Genomic DNA, 23,179 nt, shown 5'->3' on the forward strand with positions numbered 1-23,179 from the left:
AGTCATTCCTGTTACAAACTTTTTGTGTTTCACAGACTGCTGTTTGAGTATTGAACTTCAAACGAGAGTCAGATATGAATTTTAAATTTTTGAATGGTACACAGTTAATCAGGGTATCCTTTTGCTGAATTAGAAAAGGTAAGCCGGAAGGCACGCTGTGAAGGGGCACATGTGGGAAATGGTTAAGTATCACTGTTTGAAGGTTTGAATGTGAACATTGTTCTGCTACAGTCAAACCAGAGAAGAAGAAAACAGACTTTACCATGAACATCCTCAGTGTGGATCAGTATAATATCAGCCTGATGTCTGCAGTTTAGTGTCAGCACAACTTTCACATCATATTCATCTCAGCACAACTAAAACATGCTGACTGACCTCAGAGTTTCAAGTCCACATCCTGGACTCTCCAGGAAACCACACAGATGCTTCACTCCTGGATCCTGCAGGTTGTTATTGGAGCTCAAGTCGAATTGTTTCAAATGGGAGGGGTTGGACTTCAATGCTAACCCCAGAAAGCTGATATCTGACAAACCACAGCGCTTCAATCTGTATGAAGAATGAAAGATGTAAGTTTATTAGACAAAGTGCTTGAAATCATTCAGTGTTTCATCATCTGTTCAGAGCTGAAGAAGGTTCAGAATGTAGAAGTTTAGAAAATGGAAACTCTCATAAAAACAGGACAAAGACTTGAAAAAGTCGTGCTTTTCCTTCCAGGAACCACATGGCTTCACTTTTAAAGGTGAAGTGTGAAAGAAACGGACATATTTGAAGTCCAACACCTTTTTCCAGTCACATTATTAAAGCAGACAAACTACAAGCTCATTTTCATTCCAACAAGTCATCTTCTGACCTGGACTAACAACACTGGTCTCTATGTGCAGCTGGCTGTGAGACCAGTGCTCAGGGAGCGTCTACAAAGGGCAACACTGAAAGAACATCACACACTCGTTTGCTTCCAGCACTTTCACACAAACATCTACCGTCATTATTGTCACCAAACTCTGTGGATCCCTTATTGCAAATTCAAATGGTCAGAAAAAAGAGGGTTATGAGGAAATATGATGGAATGTTATGTATTAGCAGCAAGTTATTGAAGCATTTTCCATTTTCAATTCAATTCAATTCAATTTTATTTATATAGCGCCAAATCACAACAAAAGTCGCCTCAAGGCGCTTCATAGATACAGAGAAAAACCCAACAATCATATGACCCCCTATGAGCAAGCACTTTGGCGACAGTGGGAAGGAAAAACTCCCTTTTAACAGGAAGAAACCTCCAGCAGAACCAGGCTCAGGGAGGGGCGGGGCCATCTGCTGCGACCGGTTGGGGTGAGAGAAGGAAGACAGGATAAAGACATGCTGTGGAAGAGAGACAGAGGTTAATAACAGATATGATTCAATGCAGAGAGGTCTATTAACACATAGTGAGTGAGAAAGGTGACTGGAAAGGAAACACCCAGTGCATCATGGGAATCCCCCGGCAGCCTACATCTATTGCAGCATAACTAAGGGAGGATTCAGGGTCACCTGGTCCAGCCCTAACTATATGCTTTAGCAAAAAGGAAAGTTTGAAGCCTAATCTTGAAAGTAGAGATAGTGTCTGTCTCCCGAATCCAAACTGGAAGCTGGTTCCACAGAAGAGGGGCCTGAAAACTGAAGTCTCTGCCTCCCATTCTACTTTTAAATACTCTAGGAACAACAAGTAGGCCTGCAGAGCGAGAGCGAAGTGCTCTAATAGGCTGATATGGTACTACAAGGTCATTAAGATAAGATGGGGCCTGATTATTTAAGACCTTGTATGTGAGGAGCAGGATTTTGAATTCAATTCTGGATTTAACAGGAAGCCAAAACAGGAGAAATCTGCTCTCTCTTTCTAGTCCCTGTCAGGACTCTTGCTGCAGCATTTTGGATCAGCTGAAGGCTTTTCAGCGAGTTTTTTAGGACATCCTGATAATAATGAATTACAGTCGTCCAGCCTGGAAGTAATAAATGCATGAACTAGTTTTTCAGCGTCACTCTGAGACAGGATATTTCTAACTTTAGAGATGTTGCACAAATGGAAGAAAGCAGTCTTACATATTTGTTTAATATGTGCATTGAAGGACATGTCCTGGTCAAAAATGACTCCAAGGTTCCTCACAGCGTTACTGGAGGCCAAGGTAATGCCATCCAGAGTAAGAATCTGGTTAGATACCATATTTCTAAGCTTTTCAGGGCCGAGTACAATAACCTCAGTTTGATCTGAATTAAGAAGCAGAAAGTTAGCGGCCATCCAGGTCTTTATGTCTTTAAGACATTCCTGCAGTTTAACTCATTGGTGTGTGTTATCTGGCTTCATGGACAGATAGAGCTGGGTGTCATCTGCATAGCAGTGTAAATGTATGCTATGTCTTCTAATGATGCTGCCTAAGGGAAGCATGTATAATGTAAACAGAATTGGTCCTAGCACTGAACCCTGTGGAACTCCATAACTGACCTCAGTGTGTGAAGAGGACTCTCCATTTACATGCACAAATTGGAGTCTATTAGATAGATATGATACAAACCACTGCAGCGCAGTACCTGTAATACCTACAGCATGTTCTAATCGCTCTAATAGGATATTATGGTCAACAGTATCGAACGCTGCACTGAGGTCTAGCAGGACAAGCACAGAGATGAGTCCACTGTCAGAGGCCATAAGAAGATCATTTGTAACCTTCACTAAAGCTGTTTCTGTGCTGTGCTGAGCTCTGAAACCTGACTGAAACTCTTCAAATAAACCATTCCTCTGCAGATGATCTGTTAGCTGTTTGACAACTACTCTTTCAAGGATGTTTGATATGAAAGGTTGGAGATTGGCCTATACTTAGCTAAGACTGCTGGGTCTAGAGATGCTTTTTGAGTAAAGGTTTAACTACAGCCAGCTTGAAGGCCTGTGGTACATAGCCGATTATTAGAGATAGGTTGATCATATTTAAGATCGAAGAATTAATTAATGGCAGGACTTCTTTGAGCAGTTTTGTAGGAATGGGGTCTAAAAGACACGTTGATAGTTTGGAGGATTTAATTTTTACAAATTAAATACCATTGCATACCGACGACATTGAAAAAAGGCACATAAAATTGTACACATTTTAGATCTGAACTTGTTGTGTGCTGTGTGTACATACACAACAAACATATTTTCTTTTTTCAGAAAATTCCTTCTCAAAATAACCCACTTGAAAAAAATCAACACCAAGAGACAATGACTTAGTCCTGATGTTTCTAAACAAGAAAGGAAAAAATAGTGACTGTGGGTTCATCCAAATCTCACAGAAAGCAAAAGCAGGGAGAATTTCATGGTTTAATCCAGGAGTTGAAACTGTAACTTCTTTGTTGCAGAAACCTACAGTAGGATGATTGTTTTTGTTTAAATCAACCAAATTGCCTGAGTTAGTTAAGGATATACTTCATCCACTGACAGCCTCAACACAGCATTTAATCTGTTATTAGACTCAATTGGTTTCTCTCAAAGGCCTGGTCTTCTGAATCGCTTTTTTTCTGGTCCCTCACCCAGGACCAATTTGCCATGGGAGACCCTACCAACATAGCCCCTGGGATCCCTTGGACACACAAACCCCTCCACCATGATAAGACAGTGATTTGCGGATAATGTTGCGTGGAGATCAGGGGCAGTACCCCTGGACTGGCAGACCGGGGTGGTGGTCCCCATCTTTAAGAAAGGGGACCAGAGGGTGTGTTCCAACTACAGGGGAATCACACTCCTCAGTCTCCCTGGGAAAGTCTATGCCAGGGTGCTGGAGAGGAGAGTTTGTCCGTTAGTCGAACCTCTGATACAGGAGGAACAATGTGGTTTTTGTCCTGGTCATGGAACCCTGGACGAGCTCTTTATCCTCTCAAGGACACTCAAGGGCGCATGGGAGTTTGCCAAACCAGTCTACATGTGTTTTGTGGACTTGGAGAAGGCATTTGAATGTGTCCCTCGGGGGGTCCTTTGGGGGGTGCTCCGAGAGTATGGGGTGTCTGGCCCATTGCTAAGAGCCACTCAGTCATTATACGTTGCAAGAGCTTGGTCCGCATTGCCGGCAATAAGACGGACTCGTTCTTGGTGCGTGATGGATTCCGCCAGGACTGCCCTTTGCCACCGATTCTGTTCAGAATTCTGCCACTTGGCTACGATAGGCGTAGCCAAGTGGCGGAAGGCTTTCACTCCAGTGGTCTCAGGATCTCATCTCTACTTTTTTCAGATGATGTGGTTCTGTTGGCTTCATCAGGTGATAGCCTCCAGCTCGCCTTGGAAAGGTTCGCAGCCGAGTGTGAAGCGGTGGAAATGAGAATCATCACCTCCAAATCTGAGGCCATGGTCCTCAGCCGGAAAAGGGTGGAGTGCCCACTCTGGGTCAGGGACGAGACCCTGATCCGAATGGAGTTTAGTATCTCGGGGTCTTGTTCACGAGTGATGGGAGAAGGGAGTGGGAGATCGACAGATGGATTGGTGCAGCGGCTGCAGTGATGCGGACGCTGTACTGGTCTGTTGTGGTGAAGAGAGAGCTGAGTGTAAAAGTGAAGCTCTCAATTTACAATTTGATGCAGGTACTGTCAGACTGAATGAGAGTGTTACCCAACAAAGTCAGGTTAGCCAAAACATTGTGGTTAACAGTCCTGCCAGGGTTCCACAGAGAGCGACGAGAGGTGGACCAGAAGGATTGGATTGGCTTGGAATTATCCTGATGAAAATTCTGGCGGGAGAGCTGATAAATGTACTTTTGGCGAGGGAGGAAAACGATATCCGTGTGGAGATGAAGAACAGCCGTCGGTGGAGCAGCCAGGGAAAATCAGAGTAGGAGGAGCTCATTGGCTGTGTATTGAAGTCCATTACCAGGTCGACAGATCGATGACACAAGGATAAAGACTCACACAGACTGTGTGTAGATCCTGGGAGGCCACATCGCGGACAGGAGCAGACACTGGTGGGCCGTACAGACAGGAAGAGGGGAGGATGGGGATGGAAGAAGCCGGGACGCCGGTAGAGGATATCAGTGAGTAGCAATAACATCAGCAGGAGCAAGGGGTATCAAGAGCAAGGGGGCAAGTAGGAAATAACAAGAAGCAAGTAGCATGGGTAGAAAGCAGGAATAGCGAAGAAAAGTAGCGAGAGGGTTAGCGGTGAGTAGAGGCAGCAAGTCGCGCCAGTGTTCACCAGCCTTATTCACATCCCTCATACACTCTACAGCCTCATCAGTACTGACTTCATCTTCACTGACTCATGGAGCACAATATGAACCTGTGAAGGCTGAAAAACTGTCCTCCCAAATCTCCCCATCCCCACTACACTTCTGTCAGCCTTCAAGTGAACCCTGCTCAAGTCTGTCACTTTTATTTGGAGCCAAAAGGGAAGACTGTTGTTCAGTCATTCATAAAGACACCACATTTCTGAAAGCACTCAAACTTCTTCACATTTGTCTTTAGAGACATTCTGAACAATTAGGAACTAAAGACAGTTTCAAACATTAATCAAAGATTTGAAATATAGAAAAACAACAGCTGCAGTCAGTGAACTCACCTCAGAGTCTCCAGTCGACAGTTTGGACTCTCCAGTCCAGCACACAGAAGATTCGCTCCTGAATCCTGCAGGTCGTTGTAACTCATATCCAGCTCTGTCAGATGGGAGGGGTTGGACTTCAGAGCTGAGGCCACAACTTTACAGTGAGTCGCTGAGAGTCGACAATTGGTCAGTCTGTGATTATAGAAAATATAATGTGCGTTATTATAAAGCCTGCTGCTGTCAGATACGACTCTTCATGTCGACACGCAGGAAAAATCTGCTGACTGTTACCAAATGGAGCAGTAATCTCATCACTGGACAATAATGATGGATGAACTCAGAAGTGCTGATATCATATCTGATTTCAGACTAAAAAGGAACCAAAAGAAACAACCATCATGACTCAGAAACCTTGGTTCAGAACTGCAGCAGGATTTCCAGGCAACATGACATCTACTACAGCAACACGTTCTCACTCCCAAAGCGTAACATTCTATGCTAGGTGACAAATCGTCGGTATAATACGCTTCCAGGAAAACCCATCCCATTTTACGAGTCAGAGTCTGCACCAAAATAAGAAATGTTGATGGTGAGGCAGAAGTTGAAGAAAAGTGAATCAGACAATGGCTGAAGCACTTGAAACATCACTCTTTTCTCTGCCAGTACCACCTTCCAAACAAAGACTCCACTGTAGCAGCATTGTAGGCGTAAACAAGCGTAAACATAAGAGCAGCTTACACTGCTTGATGTTGAGAATTGAAAGAATTAATTATTCTGATTCGGCATTCCTGACTGAGGGTTTCTGACTGAGGTTTATGTCTGTGAGGGTGAGGGTAGTAATCTTCTTATTAATGTGTGATGTTAAATGCAGGAAAGCATTAGCATTAAGTACATTTACTGCTTTCAGAATAAAGGAAAACATTTTCAGCCATAGCGCTATGAGTCACAGGTAAATATATTTACAACAATGTATGATTCAACCTGCTGAAATTAATTAGCAGACATAAGTCCCCAGGTTTCATCTAAACTTACATCAACTCTTTTTCACATTTTCAGGGTTTTAGCCCTGAGGAGGATCAACCCCCGCAAGGTAGCAGAACCAGATAACATCCTGGGACAAGCCCTTAAAACCCTCTACTACATGGCTTTTTAATTTTGGGGGAAAAAATATTTCTCCCTATTTTGGGGGAGCTTTAGGGTCCCTGATAATATATCAATCATAAAATTTGACTGTCACTCCCTGAAAGCTCACTGTCCTCACTTTCTGAGGACAGAAAGTGCACATTCCCTTGGTTTCTGTCATGGTCCGGGTGAGCACGGGGTTTTTCCACTCCGCTGGGTTCTACCTTCAGGCAGAGACTCCAATCAGCTTCCACACCTGGTTCCAATCAAGTCACCTGCATATAAGACCAGCATTCACAACAGACCTCTGCCAGATCTTCTGCTAACCCATGTCAGTGCTAGGCTGCGAACCCCTTGTGAGAACCCTCAACTACTGCTTTTTCCCTCACCGTGTTTTCTTTGTCATAGGACCCACCTGGCAGTCACGTTTCCCGAACTACTCTCATCTCCGCCTGGACGCTGGTTCTGTCATCTGGTTTCTTCCTCTCCACCATCGGACTACACCTGCCTGCCTCCCTGCCAAGTCCCTCACTCCACGCATATTCTGGATCCTCTCTGGACACTCCTCACCCGGAACCCCCTGGACACCCCTTCCTCGCATGACACTTTAAACCTGCAACGCTGACTGCGTACCTCCATCCAAGCCGCTGCCCCTTTTTTCCATCCGTGAAATCCAGCACCTAGCCATAGCACTCAGTTTCATGTTCACAGTTTGGCCTCACAGTTCACAGTTCATAGCATTTCATAATTCATAGCATTCATAGTCTCCTGTTGTGTAATTTCACTAGACACTTGTAAATAAAGCACTGTGTTCACGCCCGTTTGCCTCCCTCTGTGTCTGCATTTGAGTCCACACCCACAGCCGGGCCCTCTCGGCCGTAACAGTTTCCTTCCATAAAAGGTATTTACATCCATGTCCTGTAATTATGAGTAGATTGTAAAGTAAAAAACATTGACTATGATCATATAAATGCAAACAAACACATCTCTACACACATATGCAAATGCATTATATTGCCTGAAAAAAATTGATGATGACTGAGTCAGACTAATGTACACCAGCTTTCACTTTCAAACCATTTCCTAGTCTGCTTCTCTTCACTGTTAAAGGTTTTGTAACAAAAAAGTAATCCAACACCTTTAACCACCATTTTAAACCCATGACTCATTTAAAGTACACATACAGTAACAATTATTGTAAAAATCTGAAAAAAAGCCAGATATCACAATACTCTATCACGTAAGAATTATGTGCCATATATCTAGTAAAAATCACAAATAACAGGTAATGTAAAGATTAATGTTTCGTACACACCACACCACCACCACCAGTAGAAGGCGAAGTGCAGGTGAAGTGTCTTGCCCAAGGACACAACGACCAAGACTGTGGGAGCCGGGCTCGAACCGGTAACCTTCTGATTACAAGACGAACTGCCAACTCTTGAGCCATGATTGCCCCTTAAAGTCAAAAGTGTGGACACACCTTCTCATTTAATGTTTTTCTTTATTTTTACTACTTTCAGCATTGTAGATACATACAGAAGGCATCAAATATATGAAGCAAGATATATGGAATTACTTAGCAAAAAAAAAAAGAAATTGATAAATAATGCTAAATATATTTTATATTTAAGATTTATTAGCCACCCTTTGCTTTGTTGACAGCACTTCTCTCAATGAGGTTCAATGAGGTTCATGATGTAGTCACCTGAAGATGGCCTGGCCTCTACAGTGACTTGACCTAAATCCAATGGAGATGGTTTAGGATGGGATGGACCCCAGAGTGAAGGCAAAATGACCAACAAGTGATCAGCATCTCTGGGAACTCCTTCAAGACTATTGGAAAACAATTTCAGGTGACTACCTCAAGAAGCAAATGTGGCCCGGTTGGTCACAGCCTGAAAAAGGGGCATTAGCCCAGCCCCTGTAAGCCCACCACCGACAGGAGTCGCTGTAGGGGTCAAGTGCAGTGTGTCTTGGGTAGTGGTCAAGGGCAGAGACCCTGGAAGACAATCCCCAGCTACCAAGTCTGGTGATTGAACCTTGAAAATCACCTCTGGTGTGGAGGGAGCCTGAGCTAGTGTGTGAGACTGAGAGGTACTGGCTAGATACAGTTGGCTACCTCAATGCAGAGCATGGGCTCTGGAATCAGTCTCCTGGAGAGTGGCTGAACTGTAGCAGAAGAATTCTGCTATTGACAGATGATGTGGTTCTGTTGTCTTCCTTAGGTGGTGGCTATCAGGGATAGGTCTGTGACCTAGTGTTTTGAGTTTATTTTGTGATTTTGAGTTTCTCATGTTAAGTTTGTGATAATAAGTTCTTGTATTAGTTAGGATTTAATTGTGGATTATTCTAGATTTTGTTTCATCTTTGCTTCCTTAGTTTAGGTGTCATGTTTCCTGTCCAGACATGTGTTTCATGTCTTTGTTGTCATTCAGCGGCTGTGTGAAGGCAAGAGAGGACCCAAATGCCGCCTTAAAGTCTGTGCTATCTGTGCTGTTGTGTTGGTATGTGTCGGGCTGTGAGCTGAAAAGCTACAGCTGGCTGTATGTGTACAGCAACCGTGTGTGAAAAGTGGCCTATAAAGAAACATCATCATGGAAACATCATTGGATCTGCCGTGATATGTTTACAATGGGACTTTTGCTCCTGAACCTCTGCGCACAGCGTCTGCAAATCGGGGCTGTACGAAGTCACTTGCATCTTTACGCAGGACTGTAAGCTGTCGTCTGTGAGGCATGAGCGGTGTTTGTTTTTAACATAGTTCACGGTGGAGAACAGCTGCTGACATAATGTGGATCCGAAGATCCATAATTGGCCTACCTGGGGTTGAAAGTCTCGATAAATGCATGGCATTTCGGCGGGTACACGGGCTTCCGCGAGTGTGATACTTATTTTGAGCGATGAAAAAATAATAGAATATAATTTTATTTTATATTTCAATATCACACTAATCTTCCAATTTAGAACTACAAGTTAAAAAAGAACTAATATAAATAAAATACACTTCAGCTAAATACTTCTAATTTATTTTCCCAAACCACGCGGAGCCGCAGGCTGCCGACCCCTGCCCTAGAGGGATGACGCAACATGGAACAAAGGGATATTCTGATTTTGTGATTTTGTTTTTCGAGTCCGAAAACAAAATAACCACAAAAACTGGAGCACAGGCAGCAAATCAAAATCAGTTCGGGAGGCCGACCCGGAGGATGGCATCACAATAGTGTGAAACAGTTCAGTTCAGGAGGCCGACCGTGTGGACGGCAACGGCGGCGACATGAAAACAGTTCAGGGGGCCAACCGTGCGGACGCCAACGGCGGCGACGTGAAAACAGTTCAGGGGGCCAACCGCGCGGACGCCAACGGCGGTGGCGGGGAAACAGCTGACGACAGAGCTGAAGGTCGGCCGTGGGGAAGGCAGCGGCGGCAACGCAGGAGAAGGAGACGACAGTGCTGATCCATAGGCCGCCCACGACAACGATGACATCCGGCTAGGGGCCCAGAAAGTGGCCAGCAACGCTGAGGTGCTGGATGTACCTTGCACGGCGGTGTAACAACCGCAGGACCAGGCGAGGCAGAAGCAGAGGCTGGACCACGGACCCTCCAGCGGAGACAGGTTGCTGGCCGGGCTCACCAGAACCCCCAGCGGAGACAAGGAAGTGTTGGCCAGGCTCTCCAGAACCCCCAGTGGAGTTGAGGAAGTGCTGGCCGGGCTCTCCAGAACCCCCAGCGGACAGGAGGAAGGGCTGGCCTGGCTCTCCAGAACGCCCAGCAGATGAGGAAGGTGGCGGCGTGGGAGCCGCAGAGTCCTGGATGGGCTCACCCAAGCTTCCAGCAGGAGCTGATGTAGGGCTAGAGGGTGTGGGGACCCCTGACTGAACATTAGGCTGACTAGGTGGGTGAGTGTGTAGCTGACCAGGGAACTGAAGTGCTACAGGGGACTGCACTAAAGTCTGAACTGGCACACGGGACTGAACTGATGGCTGTAGTAACGGTTGTGGTGACAGTGGAGTAGGTGGTGGAGTGGACGACTGAGTTAATGGTGACTGAGCTAATGGGTCAGCTAAAGAGTGCATTAATGGCAGGACTACAGGTTGAATGCCTGACTGAGCAGCAGCCTGAATGGCTGAGTGTAGTGATGGTTGCGGTGGAAGAGAAGCAGGTGGTAGTGTGGATGATGGAGCTAAGGGCAACTGAGTGACAGACCGAACCTATTCTGAGCCAAAGTGTGAAACTGGGTGTGGGTCCCAATCACAAACCCGAAACTCTGGCTGATTGGGGCCCACACCCAGTTTCACACCTTGGCTCAGGCGATTAGAGGATCATCAGGGGGTCCTTTTGTCCCTCTGTGGGGGGAAACTCCCACTAGGTTTATATCTGGGACTCTCCACCATTTGACCTTAGAACTGAAGAAACTTCCCGGATGAGAGGTGAAACGTCTTCAAGTAACTTAAAGAAGTCCAGACGCTTTTCTTTGCAAGCTCCTTTGACTTTGTTTCCTGTTCTTATGCTGTCCTCCTGTAGCCCAGCATGAGTAGAGGTCTCTTTTTTTCCTCTTGTACTTTTCCCATTGTAGTGTACATTTCAGTGGTTTTTCTGTAATGCAACCGTTCTCTGACTTGTATCCCCATGTGATGTCTGTGTTGTGTGTGTAAGGTCGGGGGCGGGTTCATTCCACTGCAGGGCAACCTGCTTGTGGCGAATAAAATTTGAACTTGAACTTGAACTGATGACTGAAGTGATGGTGGAGGTGAAAATGGAGCTTGTGGTGGGGTAGATGACTGAGGTGCGGGGGACACAGGAGACGGAACTACAGATTGAACTGAGGGAGACTGGGTAGCAAACTGAACTAGTGGTAGTAATGGCGGTTGGGGAGAAGGCTGGACTGTGCACTGGGGAGAAGGCTGAATGACTGACTGAGGAGCATCCTGAGCAGCTGAGTGTAGTGATGGTTGTGGGACCGGATGTAGGACAGGTGGTGGTGTAGGTTCCTCTGAGCCTGCAATGCGGATGAAGGGTGCAGGCACCTGCTGGACACCAGTCGCTCCCACCTGAGGAGTAGGTACAGGTGCAGATATCGGCTGGGTCCTGGCAGGCCTCACCTCAGGGGTTGGCACAGGTTTCGGCAGGGACTGGGCGGCTGCTGTCCCCGCCCGAGGAGCTGATACGAGTGCAGGGACCAGCAGAGCCTCAGCCGACCCGGAAACCGGAACAGGGACCAGCTGCGTGTCAGCCCTCCTCACCTGGGGAACTGAGGCAGGTGCAGGGGAGTGCTGGGCCGCAGCTATCCCTAGAGCACAAGGGGCCTGGGAGGCGGCCCTAGAAAGAACAGTCTGCAAGAGATTAATTCCCTGCCCTGAGTGAGCGGATGAGAAACAGTGCTCTGACCTCGCAGATTTAAGTGTGCTAAAGCTGTAGCTTACAGGCACTAGAGCACCACCTTCAGGGTTTACAAACTCTAGAGAAGTGTGATCAGCTGATGCACCAACAGTCTTTGAGCTTCTTTCTTTATAAATAAATATGCCTTGCCTTGCCTTCTTCGGAACTAACCATGCTTATACTGTCAGAGGAGGGGTTAATAGCCGATGTAAACATAGTCCCGTGCACTGGAAAGGCAGATGAAACAAAGTCTTTTGCCTCCGGATCGCTGGAAATAGTAAACCCAGGGAAAACAGTGGTGGGTATAGAGTCCCCTGACTTAAGAACATTCGAATTATAGACACGTCAGAATGGACTTTCCCCTGGGGTGATGGCTCAGAAGTAACAAGCTGGGGTCGAGCTATCACAGGAACATTTATAGTCTCTAACTTTACTGCTTTAACATCTAAGGAGGCAGGTTTTAAAGCCGCAGTTGTGAGCTTAACTGCAAAACAATCATCCTCAGCAGACACACAGGTAAAAGGCACAGAAAGAGGTATCTCTAACTCAGAAAATGCTGACTTCAAGTTTTCAGACTTAGGAAACACAAGCGAAGGATAATGTTTCTCAAATATGAGTCCAAACGTAGGAGAAACGGTCTCTGAGTTGACCCTCTGGGCAGTACAACAGTTCATAAGAAGTTCAGCTTCAGATTCAACATTTACAGATTGTGAGCCTTTAGGGCCTGAGGCAAGAGTCACAGAGTGAGAGGGAATGGAGAAGGGCTCCGCGGCAGCGGCGTCGAAAAACTCTCTCGTTGGAGCAGCTGCTGTTGCGCTACTGAAAGCCCCGTCTGCTGCTGCAATACTGTCGCGGCGAGCTTTGTTCGCTGCTGCTGCGGCGGCTGCCTGGCGGAGATCTCCGTCTGCTATCACTGTGGCGTGGAATCCCGGGAAAAGACGCGGTCTGCCAGCTCACGAGCTTGTGACGCCTCCTTGGCTCGGCTCAGTTCATCAATAAAGCCCTCATACCAGCTGAGCTGGCGAAGGAAAGGGTTTCCCCTCGACTATTGCCCTCATGGCATTAAGTCCGACAGAAATTGTCCATGAGTCCGACCGGTTATTTGCCTAACCAGACTCTGTACACGGAGAATTTCTTCCTCACGGGTAGAGCCTGCTGGGTCCATTTCGTGGTTGCGTCGTTCTGTCATGCGGCGGCCTTGTGAAGGCAAGAGGGGACCCAAACGCACGGCTCAAGACATGCGGGGATAAACTCGAAAGGCAGGTCTTTATTAATAGGAACATAAGAAGTCATACAAAACTATACTGGGAGAAACTAAAGCTGAGGCTGGGGGAGGCTGGGAAGACACGAGGGAATGCACACAACCTAGAGGGACGACGAAACACGGAACAAAGGGATACTGTGACATAAATACACAGAAGGTAATGAGGGAAGTGGGAACACATGGGGAGCACAGCTGAGGACAATTACTCATGACAGAGCAGGGAGGACACGAAACTGAAAATACTGACACCAAGATGTGGACCTTAAACACAACACAGAGTACACAGAGAGGAGCACAGAGAGAGGCAGAGAGAGAGAAGCAGAGAACAAGAAGGAATACACGAGGGGATGAGGAGAACACAGAACACGGTAACAGAACAAACACCACAATATAAGCACGGACACAGGGGGAATCCAAATACCAAACCAAACAATCCTATGAACATAAAGAACAAAATACAAAACCACAGGAAACTAAGAACACTGGGTCAAAATGACCCAGGACCATGACATTTGTTGTGTCCACATTGTCAAGCTTGTGTGTCAATTCTACATCTCTCCATTTTTTCTGTTTTATTTTGAAGAGTCTGGTGTTTCCATGTTCAGTGTGTTTTGTTTTACTTCCCCCGTGGCATCATGTTCATTTGTGTCAAGTGTGTCTCCCCATTAGCCTCCTGTGTATTTAAGTCCTCTGTCTCCTTCTGTTCTTTGTCGGGTCATCTGTTTATGTCATGCCAAGCCAGGTCAGGTCACAGAGTCTTGTTTTCTACTGTTCAAGTTCATGTTCATGTGCAGGTCAGGTTTAGTTTTCTTCACGTTCACGTTTCACATATTCCTGTTCAGTTTCATGTTCTAATTATCCTATTTGCTTAGCTGCTCCCAGTGTAGGTTTAGTTCAGTTTTTCCCTCATTTTGCTGTGTTTTCTGTTTATGTAATCAGCTACAATAAAGGCTTGCTTTTTGTTATACCTTAGTTCATTTATCCCGTGTCTGCTTTTGGATCTGCTCCATAAATACATGACAGGTGGACTCCAGCTTACACTGGAGCAGTTTGCAGCCGCGTGTCATGTGGTGGGAATGAGAATGAATACCTCCAAGTCTGAGGCCATGGTCCTCAGATGGAAAAAGGTGGAATGCCCACTTAGGACAGCAACTTGTCCCTGACCCTGTGTAGAGCGGTTTAATTATCTCAGGGTCATTTTCATGAGTGAGGAGAGAGGGGAGCACGAGACTCCCTTTTGTGTCTTCCTCCTCTCACCCCAACCAGTCGCAGCAAATGGCTGTCGCTCCTTGAGCTTGGTTTTACTGGGGATTGCTTCCTGTTAAAAGGGAGTTTTTCGTTCCCACTGTCATGACGGGTTGATGTTGCGGCTGGAGTGATGCAGATGCTGCACCGGTCCATCGTGGTGAAAAGAAACCTGAGCAAGATCATAGAAACAAGTGGCACAAATGAGCTTTCTCTAAAGGGTGGCTGGGCTCTCTCTTCGATATTAGTGGTGTGTAATACTGCTTATTTGGTATGATCCAATACCAAGTAAATACGGGCCAGTATGGCCAATACCAATACCTTTCAATAAATAAGGTGGATGCGTCATGATCTTAAGTGTTTTTTGTGATGTTTCATTTTTTATTATTAAATAGTTAAAACCCAGGACATAATTAGGACAAAGTTTATAATTAAATACAAAATGCTTTATGATTGTGGTGGGGTGTGGTCTGCGATGCTGCTTCAGGTGAGATGGACTCACCCGCACGGCATCTGCAATCACGCCTTGCTGGCTTGTGCTCTGCTTGTGTTGTTGTTGTTTTTGGTGGTGATGTGTACAGCTGGCAGCGGGAGAGCTGCAGCCGTTGAATGTAGTGTTACAGCAACTGTGAGATTATTAGAAAAATAAATGATGCTGCGAAGCATGAATATGTCTTTGGGTCTGCGGTGGTGATTTAGTTATCAAGTTGTTTTTTGTTTTTGTTATTTTAGAAAAATCTTAAAGTGCACGCAAACCAATGAACAAATTAAAACAAACAAGTACTGTTGAGAAACTATAACAAAAAAAATTACAATTAAAATTCTCAACAACAAAAACAACTGGTGAAAATATAATTAATATGTAAAGAATGTAACAACCCCCAAAGCATCTAAGTCAGGTCACATGACAGCGCAACACCTAAGCACAAGAGGGGGGAGGGGCAGTAAAATGTGTCTGCTCTGCACTGACACGGGAGCAGCGAGTCCAGCAACCTGGCCGTTTTGTCTTTGCCGAAAGCACAGTATTGCAAACAAGAGCCGAACTTAAAGTAAAGAATCTCTCTCACCAGGCTAGTATCGATCCGATACTGATGCCAAATTGGTATCGATACAATCTGCCTTGAGATAATGCCTTGGTGTTCCCCTAGACAAGCTAGAGGAGGTGCTTAGGGAGAAAGAGGTATGGGCTTCACTGCTGCTGGACTCGGATAATTGGAAGAGAATGAATGGCTGAATGAATGAATAGATGGATGGATATATCTGAAGAACAAAAGTAATAATTTACACAGATTATTGATGTTAATCTGCACTCACCGAGCCTTTCTGCAGTTCTTCACAGCTGGAATCAGTCTCAGTCTTCCCTGGTATGATGTGTTGTACTTCTGCAGGTCCAACTCATCCAGAACCAACTCGGACATCTGCAACATGTAGGCCAGAGCTGAGCAGTGGATCTCAGAGAGTTCCTTCTCTGATCTGTTCTCTGACTTCAGGAACTCTTGGATCTCCTGATGTACTGTGAGGTCGTTCATCTCCATCAGACAGTGGAAGATGTTGATGCTTCTTTCAGGAGAGATTTCATTATCGTTCTTCCACTTCAGGTTGTCAATAACACTTTGGAGGTTTTCTGGACTGTTCTCTGTCTGACCCAGCAGACCTCCTAAGAGTGTCTGGTTAGACTCCAGACAGAGGCCATGAAGGAAGCGGACAAACAGGTCCAGCTGACCACTACTACTTTGGAAGGATTTCTCCATGACTTTCCACAGGAAATCATCCAGAGATGAAGATCTCTGTGCAAGCGCCTGAGTAGAATAAGGCTTCTGAGACACCCACAAATCATTCAGAGATAATTTCCTCTGGAGAATCATTTCTGGATCATCAAACAGATCATAATCATAATCATTATGATGATCATCCTCCCAGGTTTCACCAAGAAAATACTTCAGCACATCTGTCTTCTTGTTGATGTGACAGTGGAACATGTAGACTGCAGCCAGAAACTCCTGAATGCTCAGATGAACAAAGCAGTAGACTGGTTTCTGGAAGATCACACACTCTCTTTTGAAGATCTCTGTACAAACTCCTGAGTACACCGAGGCCTCTGTCACATCCAGGCCACACTGCTCCAGGTCTTCTTGGTAGAACATGATGTTTCCTTTCTCCAGATGTTCAAACGCCAGCCTCCCCAGCTTCAGAAGAACTTCCCTGTTAGCCTCCGTCAGCTCCTGTGGACTCGTCTCATGTCCATCATGGTACTTGTTCTTCTTCCTCTTTGTCTGAACCAGCAGGAAGTGTGAGTACATGTCAGTCAGGGTCTTGGGCAGCTCTCCTCTCTGCTCTGTAGTCAACATGTGCTCCAGAACTGTAGCAGTGATCCAGCAGAAGACTGGGATACTACACATGATGTGGAGGCTCCTGGATGTCTTCATGTGGGAGATGATTCTGCTGGACAGCTCTTCATCACTGAATCTCTTCCTGAAGTACTCCTCCTTCTGGGCGTCAGTGAAGCCTCGTACTTCTGTTAGCCTGTCAACACATGTAGGAGGGATCTGATTGGCTGCTGCGGGTCGGGAAGTTATCCAGACGAGAGCCGAGGGAAGCAGATTCCCCTGGATGAGGTTTGTCAGCAGCTGGCTGACTGATGACTTCTGTGTGACATCAGACAGCAGCTTCCTGTTGGTGAAATCCAATGAAAGTCTGCTTTCATCCAGGCCGTCAAAGATGAACAGAAGCTGAGAGACAGCCAGCTTCTCTGCTGTGACCTTCTGTAATGTTGGATGGAAAACATGGAGCAGCTCCAGAAGACTGTACTGCTCATCTCTGATCAGGTTCAGCTCCCTGAATGAAAGCAGAACCACCACACTGACATGTTGGTTCTCCAAGCCCTCTGCCCAGTCCAGAGTGAACTTCTGCACTGAGAAGGTTTTTCCAACACCAGCCACGCCGTTGGTCAGAACCACTCTGATGGGTCTCTGTTGGTCAGGTAAGGCTTTAAAGATGTCCTGGCACCTGATTGGAGCGTCATGGAGGGCGTCCATCTTGGAAGCTGTCTCCAGCTGCCTCACCTCATGTTGGGTATGAACCTCTTCACTCTGTCCCTCTGTGATGTAGAGCTCAGTGTAAATGGTGTTGAGGAGGGTTCTACTTCCTGTTTCATCACTTCCTTCAGTCACACGTTCACATCTCCTCCTCAGATTGATCTTATGTTCATCTAAAACCTCCTGCAGACCAACATCTGCTGACAGAAAGAAAAAGAGAAAGAAAACTCTTCAATGTCTGAACAACAACCAGAAGTCCAGTTTTCAGAAATGAGTCCAACAGCAGACAGATGTTCAGTCTTACTTTGTACACAGCTGCTCTGACTGGCTGTCTGCAGTCCAGCTCTGCTTCTGGATCTTTTTCCACACTGGGGACAGGACGAGTCTCCCGATGAAGCAGACTGGTCCCAGTATGAGGAGATGCACTGTCTGCAGAACCAGTGTCCACAGCTGGTAGAGACTGGATCCTTCAGGACGTCCTGACACAAAGCACAGCAGGACAGCTGCTCCTCCACACGAACACCGCTCCTCTTCCTCCCTCTGTGAACACATTTCTTTATCACTAAAATCATTTGAAAACTGTTGGTAAAAAAAGATCCAGATTTCATGACATTGGAGAATCGTTAAAGGTCACAGAACAAAGTAAACGTCTAGCTACTTATCTGTTTAAATTCTGGAATCAAAAAAATAATTCCTTTCATTTCATTAACACCATGAACTTTTTTCTTGTCTGCTTGTCTTATTAAACTGCAACTGATCTGTCTGCAGTTTGCTATGAGAGAAAATAGAACATTTCCTGTAGAGACATCACAGTTAAAAACCTTTTATCTGATTTTGGTTTAAAGCTCATGTTTTACACCATATTCATCCAAAATCATTGAAATTGCAGAGTAGTCACAAACTATCCCAAACCACAATAAATGAGTTAATAGCAGTTCTCTTACGAGGCCAGTTCAGGTCCATAATTGAAGAGCATTGCTGGTCCAGGCCCAAGACTGAATTGTGGAGGTCTGTCTTTCGACCAGTCACTGCTCACAGATAGACAGCTGGATAATGTAGACTGCAACTTCTGACTTCTGCTAACACAAACATATTTGTGATCGTAGGCTATCAGTCTCTTTTCTGATGAATGTCTAGCTCTAAACACACAAACTGCAGCTACTGCAGAAAATGTTTTGTTGTCAGTAACAGTGCTCTTAGATTATATTACAGTTTTTCTAGGTATCAGACAACTGCAGAGATGATCAGAGGAAAACGGGGCAAATAAATGTGTCATAAAAAGATTTTCAATGCCAGGAAATAAATTGTAGTTAAAATTCTGATACACAAAACTGATTTTCACAAATTAAAATTTGACAGAATTATTTACAGTTTATATTCAATACATTCACTTTTTCTTACGTTGTTGGTCCAGGTTCATTACTGAATTGTGGAGGTCTGTCTTTGGACCAGTCACTCCTCATAGACAGACAGCCTAATACTGGAGACTGTGACCTCTGACCTCTGCAAACACAAACATATCGCATCAGTCTGATAAATTCTCTGATGAAATTCTTTTAAGCAGCACACATGCTGCAGGTGCTGCAGATCATGTGATAGTTTCCCATCAATAATAGTCCTCTTAGATACTTAGGCAGCTAATTTCTAAACAAAAATAATCTATATCTAAAGGATATAGATATCTGATAATGATATCTATATCCTGCAGGACACTGGCCCTCGAGGCCTGGAGTTGCCCACCCCGGGTTTAGGCGATGCTAGTAAAAGCACGTGAGAAGTGAAAGGATGCCTTGAGAAATTATGCACATGGCAGAGTTTGGATGTTTTAAAAAGAGCGATAAAGGACAGAACCTGGCACTGGAAGGATAGTAGGGTGATAACTGGCAACTTGGTGCAGATGCAAAAAGGCTTTCTGCTGCATTTGCAAATAAGGGATGGAGCCAGAAACCCTGATGTCTCACTGCCGTAAAGAATGGCTGCAGCTTAGGATATGGAGATTAGATGGGGAGAAACTGGCATCCCAGTGGTAAAAGAACTTGCTTCTGCATTAGCAAATGAGAACCGGGCATCCTTGTATCAGGAAATTTGCTGCTGCATTTGCGAATGACAGATAGAGAAGAACCTGGCATCCCAGTGCAAACTTACTTGTGCACTTTGTGAAAGGAGGAATAGAAAACATCAGATGGCAGAGCAACTGATTTCCAGCTTCGCATTAAATGGTTTTAGGAGGCAGGTGCACAGAACCAAGCTTTGTCAGGTTTATATGGTTGATTGTCATTTATGCTTAGAAATATTTACTCATATATGCTTAGAGTTTATAATCAATGTCATATTGATAGAGGTCTGATCCTTAGTAGTCTGCAAAGACTGTGTGTGCATTCCAGAGTGTTCTGGCATTCACACAGCTTAAGGTCATGAGAGAGGTTATATCTTCTCTTGCTGATACATGGAATGGCAAACACACGTATATCTGTATTAGTATAAGTGCCTTCTGTTTAGATGGACTGCTGGACTTCCAGACCAGCAGGATTAGGGAAGTCGTTTATGGGGTCACATCTTGAAACCCCCCCCCCCCCCACACACACACAGACGGTACTCTTTGTTCACATGTGTACCTATGTTAATGAACCTATGCATATTCATGTAACCTCAATAAAAGAGCAGTGTTACGAGGGAGCGGACGAGAGTCTGACGGAGGTCAAGTGGGCTGAACGACACTCGGCTCCGGTCGGGTCTCCCTCATGCATAAAGAACTTTGACTACTTGGTGTTCAAAGCTTTTTGCTGTTGTATTTGAATTCTCTCGTTCCAGCGGCGGGTTTGTGTTAGGCAGACCAATCAAGCTTGTCCCTGCTACCAGGCACTGACGGGTGGGTGGAGCTACTTCTATACAAGCTACTGCAAGCAGTAGCTTCTGCCTTTGCAGCTGCAATGTTGCTTCTGCACAGAAGAAGACTTTGGATTCACATTTAGATGTGCGAGGTTAAGATGCAGTTGAAACTGGGCTACAGCCGTGTTTCATGGAAACAGATGTACTGTCATGAACAAACACTCTATTTACAAACTGGATTCATGCCAAGAAGATGGTGTGCTTGGAGTTGGGGTCGGCTGAGTAAGGCATCTCTGTCAGAAGAAGGTAAACACATATTGTCTAAGAACCAGAACGTTGAAACCCACATCCTCAGGGACATTCACTAACAACTGTGCAATAGTAGAAGTTATGCAAAAAAAGAAGCAATTATTCCAATTTTAAGAGCAATGACTGTTTACAAATAATTTATGTCAGTTATAGAATACCTTATTCATAAACAACATTTAAACACTGACACTGAGTTTTCTTACGTTGTTGGTCCAGGTTCATTACTGAATTGTGGAGGTCTGTCTTTGGACCAGTCACTCTTCATAGATATACAGCTGGATGTTGGAGACTGTGACCTCTGACCTCTGCAAACACAAATACATTTCTGATCATATCCCATCAGTCTCTCATAAATTCTCTGATGAAATTCTTTTAAGCAGTTCTCAACACACTCATTGCAGCTGCTACAGATAACGTGATAGTTTCCTAGTTCTCTTAGATTAGATTACAGATTTTCTAGGTGACTGATCAAAGGCCAACCCATTCTCGTAAAATTCTACGCTAAGTGACAAGTTGTCATTATATTACGCTTCCAGGCGCCCAACACGTCCCTATATTACGAGATCAGAAAAATGAGGAAACATGAGAACTGTGTAGAATGAATCTACACATGCACGTTCGTTTCACTAAAATCGCTTTGGAAAACACTATCTAACGTCATTAAAGTGCTGGTCAAAATTAGGGATAAGGTTATGGTTAGGGCTGGAATACATGGCTGGAATGTGTATTGCCGCGGGAGCATCATTCTGCTGGATTTCATCCATAACCCAGCATGAAGCATCATGTTCGGGTCTTGACAAATCATCACTATATTATGCCTCAGGAGTGAGAACGGCCTGCAGCTGCAGACGCATTCAGAGTGAAGTAGGGCAAATGAATAACGTTTGTCACTTTAAAAAGATCTATACATTGTAGCCTAAATTCTAACATATAAAACAGATTCGCACAAATTCTAATGTAACTGGGAAATAATTTACAGTTTTAAAGTTCAGTTTTCTTACATTGTCCGTGCAGGTTCATTATGAAATTGTGGAGGTCTGTCTTTGGACCAGTCACTCCTCACAGACACACAGCTGGATGCCGGAGACTGTGACCTCTGACCTCTGCAAACACAAACATCAATAACTGATCAGTTCTCTCTGACAGCCATATGATCAGCTGATCCCTCTGTGATATTGTGGCTGCTTCATAAGGCTGACAGGTCAGCCAATCATCAGCCAGTCTTTCTGTCTCTGAATGAACTCAGTTTGTTCTCAGCTCTTCTCTCTGATTCTGCTGCACTGACTTCAATTAAACTTACAGAGTTCAGATCTCAGCAAGAAAACGAGTCAATAAAAATCAAACTCAGATCAGTTTGAACCAATCACAGATCAATGATTCTGCCATGGTTGTGTTGAAATGACTAATAAAGTTAGGAGTGTTCTTACATTGTTGCTGCAGGTCCATGACTGTAAGGTGGAGGTGTTTGTGTAACCCCGTCACTCCTCACAGACACACAGCTGGATGCTGCAGATGCTGCTCCGTCCTCTTCCTCCATCTTCTTGATGTCAGGGTGGAGTTAGTCTGAGAGGTAAACACACACACTCAGAGGTGCTGTTGTACTGGAAGCATCACACTGACGGCTTTCTAATGTTGGAGCTTTGGCCCTAAAGTCCAAACCAGTTAGTTTAGAGGCTCAAAGTCTTTAAAAACACCAAAACCATCACATTATTTAATAAGTACATGATGATGAAGGAACTCAGTGTGTTTGGATCATCATCATGGTGAGGAGCCCACATGTTACGGCTCCTTTGGAGAGAAGCTGAGGATCACTGCAGGAAGTGAGCTCATGAAACCAAAGTGCTGTTTGTGAGCAGGATGACTCTGTTATTGGACCTGCTCTGTGTTCTACACATGATCAATACTTCAAATATCTGTAAACATGTCATCTTATATTTGTTGCACTTGGTCACATCTGTCTTTAAAATAGATTTTAATGTCACTGAGAGTTCTTTTCTACCTTTATTGATTTATTTTGGAATAAATTAAATATAAAGGTGCCAAAAACTGCCTGCAGCTTCTGCTCTGTGACAGGAAACTACTGTCAGGCTCAAAATGACTTCAGATTATTCATCACAGAGTGTTTATAGATCACAGGACACGTTACAGTTTTACTGTCGATGTGTTAGTTTAAAAGAATGACGTGATAAGGTCTTACTGTGAATCTGCGCGCTCATTGGCTAATACCCTGAGACTGACAGGTGGTTATCCAATCAGCGTGCGGCCTCACACGGCCATAAAACTCTTAAAGTTTGTTTCAGATCAGACCTGGGCCCTGTTTCAGGAAGCCGGTTTGGAAAACTCAGAGTGAAAAACGACACTCACGGTTGAGTAACCCCGAACTGTCCAACTCGGAATATTCGGTTTCAGAAAGGCTGATAACAATTAGTTCAGTCAACGCGGAGTTGCTTTAACCCCAAGTGAAGC

The 23,179-nt window shown here is 45.0% G+C and overlaps 1 protein-coding gene across 3 annotated transcripts in view; it reads right to left on the reverse strand.

The window, feature by feature from the left end:
• LOC101477850 (NACHT, LRR and PYD domains-containing protein 12) overlaps positions 1-23,179 on the reverse strand; it is a 40,594-nt gene that overhangs the window by 10,971 nt on the left and 6,444 nt on the right. For 2 of the 3 annotated variants that reach the window (XM_076888613.1, XM_076888610.1), the window contains exons 2-10: positions 22,141-22,276; positions 21,715-21,816; positions 20,917-21,018; positions 18,977-19,078; positions 18,520-18,651; positions 17,880-18,115; positions 15,855-17,775; positions 5,549-5,722; positions 376-546 (exon numbers count right to left, since the gene is read on the reverse strand). In XM_076888613.1, the coding sequence (XP_076744728.1) occupies positions 376-546; positions 5,549-5,722; positions 15,855-17,775; positions 17,880-18,115; positions 18,520-18,651; positions 18,977-19,078; positions 20,917-21,018; positions 21,715-21,816; positions 22,141-22,250 (3,050 nt within the window). In that variant the 5' untranslated portion in view covers positions 22,251-22,276. The remainder of the gene's footprint in view (positions 1-375; positions 547-5,548; positions 5,723-15,854; positions 17,776-17,879; positions 18,116-18,519; positions 18,652-18,976; positions 19,079-20,916; positions 21,019-21,714; positions 21,817-22,140; positions 22,277-23,179) is intronic. The other variant, XM_076888611.1, reaches the window with a different exon arrangement.

This window comes from Maylandia zebra, linkage group LG9 (genome assembly GCF_041146795.1).
Source record: "Maylandia zebra isolate NMK-2024a linkage group LG9, Mzebra_GT3a, whole genome shotgun sequence".
NCBI lineage: Eukaryota > Metazoa > Chordata > Actinopteri > Cichliformes > Cichlidae > Maylandia > Maylandia zebra.